The sequence below is a fragment of the Peromyscus eremicus genome, chromosome 3 (assembly GCF_949786415.1).
Source record: "Peromyscus eremicus chromosome 3, PerEre_H2_v1, whole genome shotgun sequence".
NCBI lineage: Eukaryota > Metazoa > Chordata > Mammalia > Rodentia > Cricetidae > Peromyscus > Peromyscus eremicus.
In genome coordinates this window covers 141,131,609-141,134,025 of record NC_081418.1, presented here as the reverse complement: position 1 = coordinate 141,134,025, position 2,417 = coordinate 141,131,609, and the positions used below count along the sequence as shown (strand labels likewise).

Below are 2,417 nucleotides of genomic sequence, written 5' to 3'. Positions count from 1 at the left end.
ACACTTTACATTTTGAAGGTCACAGGGCAATAATACTTCCATCTATGAAGTGTTCATGTATGTGTGTACATGTATATATGTGTTTGTGTATGTAAATGTGCATTGTTATGAGCTGATAAGTAGTAATGAAGTTACACTCAGGTATTACTTTTTTTAAAGTTTATTTATTTATTATGTATACAATATTCTGTATGCATGTGTCCTTGCAAGCCAGAAGATGACACCAGATCTCTTTATAGATGGTTGTGAGCCACCATGTGGGTGCTGGGAATTGAACTCAGGACCTCTGGAAGAGTAGTCACTGCTCTTAACCACTGAGTCATCTCTCCAGCCCCCCACCCAGGTATTACTTATCAGAGAGAAGTTTTCAAGGAGTGTTGACCTTTCTGATGCTCTCCAGAAAACCTTGGATCTTATCAGATGGTAATTTGAAACTCTTTGTACATGAATCTTGTATTAAAATAAATGAGTCTATAGAGAATGATTATTCTAGATGAAAGAAGTTTCTATATAATGATTGGCATCCCTACATTCTTTACACACTGAGTTCTAAAATTTTACTAACAAACAAAACTGACTATCACAGTTGATGGATGATTAAAGAAGGAACAAAATTTTAAACGATGGAACAGAATTTGTATTTATTTGCCTGCTAGCATATGGAAATGTGGTGTCCTTCCAATAGCAGCTCTGAAATACACTAGTCTATGGCAGAGACACAAAAGTATGTAATTGGAGATAGTATGGTAATATAAATTTTCATAAACATGAGATTGAATTTATCTCTTATCATACCACACTGGGGTTCTGCTTGACACAGAGTATAAAAGAAGCAAGAACTCTAGTATACTTTCAGTCAAGGACAAATAAAATTACATCAGTGTATAAAAAGAATCATAATCAGTAAAATTAGGGGTTGCCTATTTTTTCTTTCTTTTTTATTTGATCAGACACAATGAATTTACTAGAATGGATTGTCACTATCATATTAATGATAGAATTTCTCTTAGGAAACTGTGCTAATATCTTCATAATTCTAGTGAATGCCGTTGACTGTGTCAAGAGAAGAAAGATCTCCTCTGCTGACAGAATTATAACTGCTCTTGTCATCTCCAGAATTGGTTTGCTCTGGGCAATGTCAATGAACTGGCATTCAGCTGTGTGTACTGCAAATACATGCCATGTACAAATAAGAGTTTCGGGTCATGTTACCTGGGCAGTAAGCAACCATTTTAGCAATTGGTTTGGGACCATACTCAGCATATTTTATTTGTTGAAGATAGCCAATTTTTACAACCCTCTATTTCTTCACCTGAAAAGAAAAACTGAGAATATTCTTCTCGTGATATTTTTGGGGAATATCCTTCTTTTTGTTTGGTATCTTGGGGTGGTGAACATCAACAAGATTGCTTTGGTGTGTAATTGTGAAGGAAACACAACTTTGAAGAACAATCTGAAGGACTTCATAGGCCTTGCAAATATATATCTATTTGGCCTGATAAATACCATACCATTTTGTATATCACTGACATGTGTTCTGCTCTTAATCTACTCCCTAGGGAAACATCTCAGGAATATGAAATTCCACGGCAAAGGATGTCAAGATCCCAGCACCATGGTCCACATAAAGGCCTTGCAAACTTTGGTCTCCTTTCTTTTGTTATATGCCACATACTCTCTGTGTGTAATTATATCAAGTTGGAGTTCACTTAATGCACCAGTCTTCTTACTTTGCATCGCAATTGGTGCTGTCTACCCAACAGGTCATTCTATTATTTTGATCTGGGGAAACCAGAAGCTCAAACAGGCCCTTTTGTTGTGTCTGAAGCAAGTGAGATGCTGACTGAAAAAAAAAACGGAAACCTTCACATGTATAGATATCCAAAGAAGAAGGGAGAACTACCTGAAAAAATTACCAAGAAAAGGAATAAACTGACGCAATGGATTCTCTGAAGTCTCCAAAAAGAAGATGGGATCCCACAATGATGGCTCCACATGGAGCATGATAATGCCATTAAGCTGACAAACATCTCCCAAAATCATCTTTGAACTACAAACAGTTCAGGACAATTTGAGATGGCTAGATGAGATGATCCAGCCTCACATATTGCTCTAGCCAGAACTTGAGACACCACCTGCACTTTCCCATTATGCAGAGATCGGACAAATGATACAGTTAACTTTCCCAGGACTTGACAATTAACCTCCAAATTTTTATTTCAGGATCTCCTAAAGATGCCGTCACACCCAGACAACAGGAAGAAGTTTTAAGAACATGACACCCACATTCCCAGGAAGTGGGGTGGATGGTTTTTGACCTTTCAATGGGTTATGGATAATTGTCATTGTTTTGGATGACTGGTTGCAAGTTTTTAGTTGACAGTGGTCAGAAAAAAGGCTAAATAAAGGAGATTAGA

General features: G+C 37.0%; 1 protein-coding gene across 1 annotated transcript; it reads left to right on the top strand.

Moving 5' to 3' along the window:
- Window positions 1–955: 955 nt before the first annotated feature.
- On the top strand, window positions 956–1,843 carry LOC131906160 (taste receptor type 2 member 120-like). Its single transcript, XM_059256955.1, has one exon. It carries the CDS (start codon window positions 956–958, stop codon window positions 1,841–1,843), a length of 888 nt encoding a protein of 295 aa, XP_059112938.1.
- The last annotated feature ends 574 nt before the right edge of the window (window positions 1,844–2,417 follow it).

Coding starts and splice junctions, on each gene's coding strand:
- LOC131906160 (XM_059256955.1), top strand. CDS start 956: ATGAATTTACTAGAATGGATTGTCACTATCATATTAATGATAGAATTT.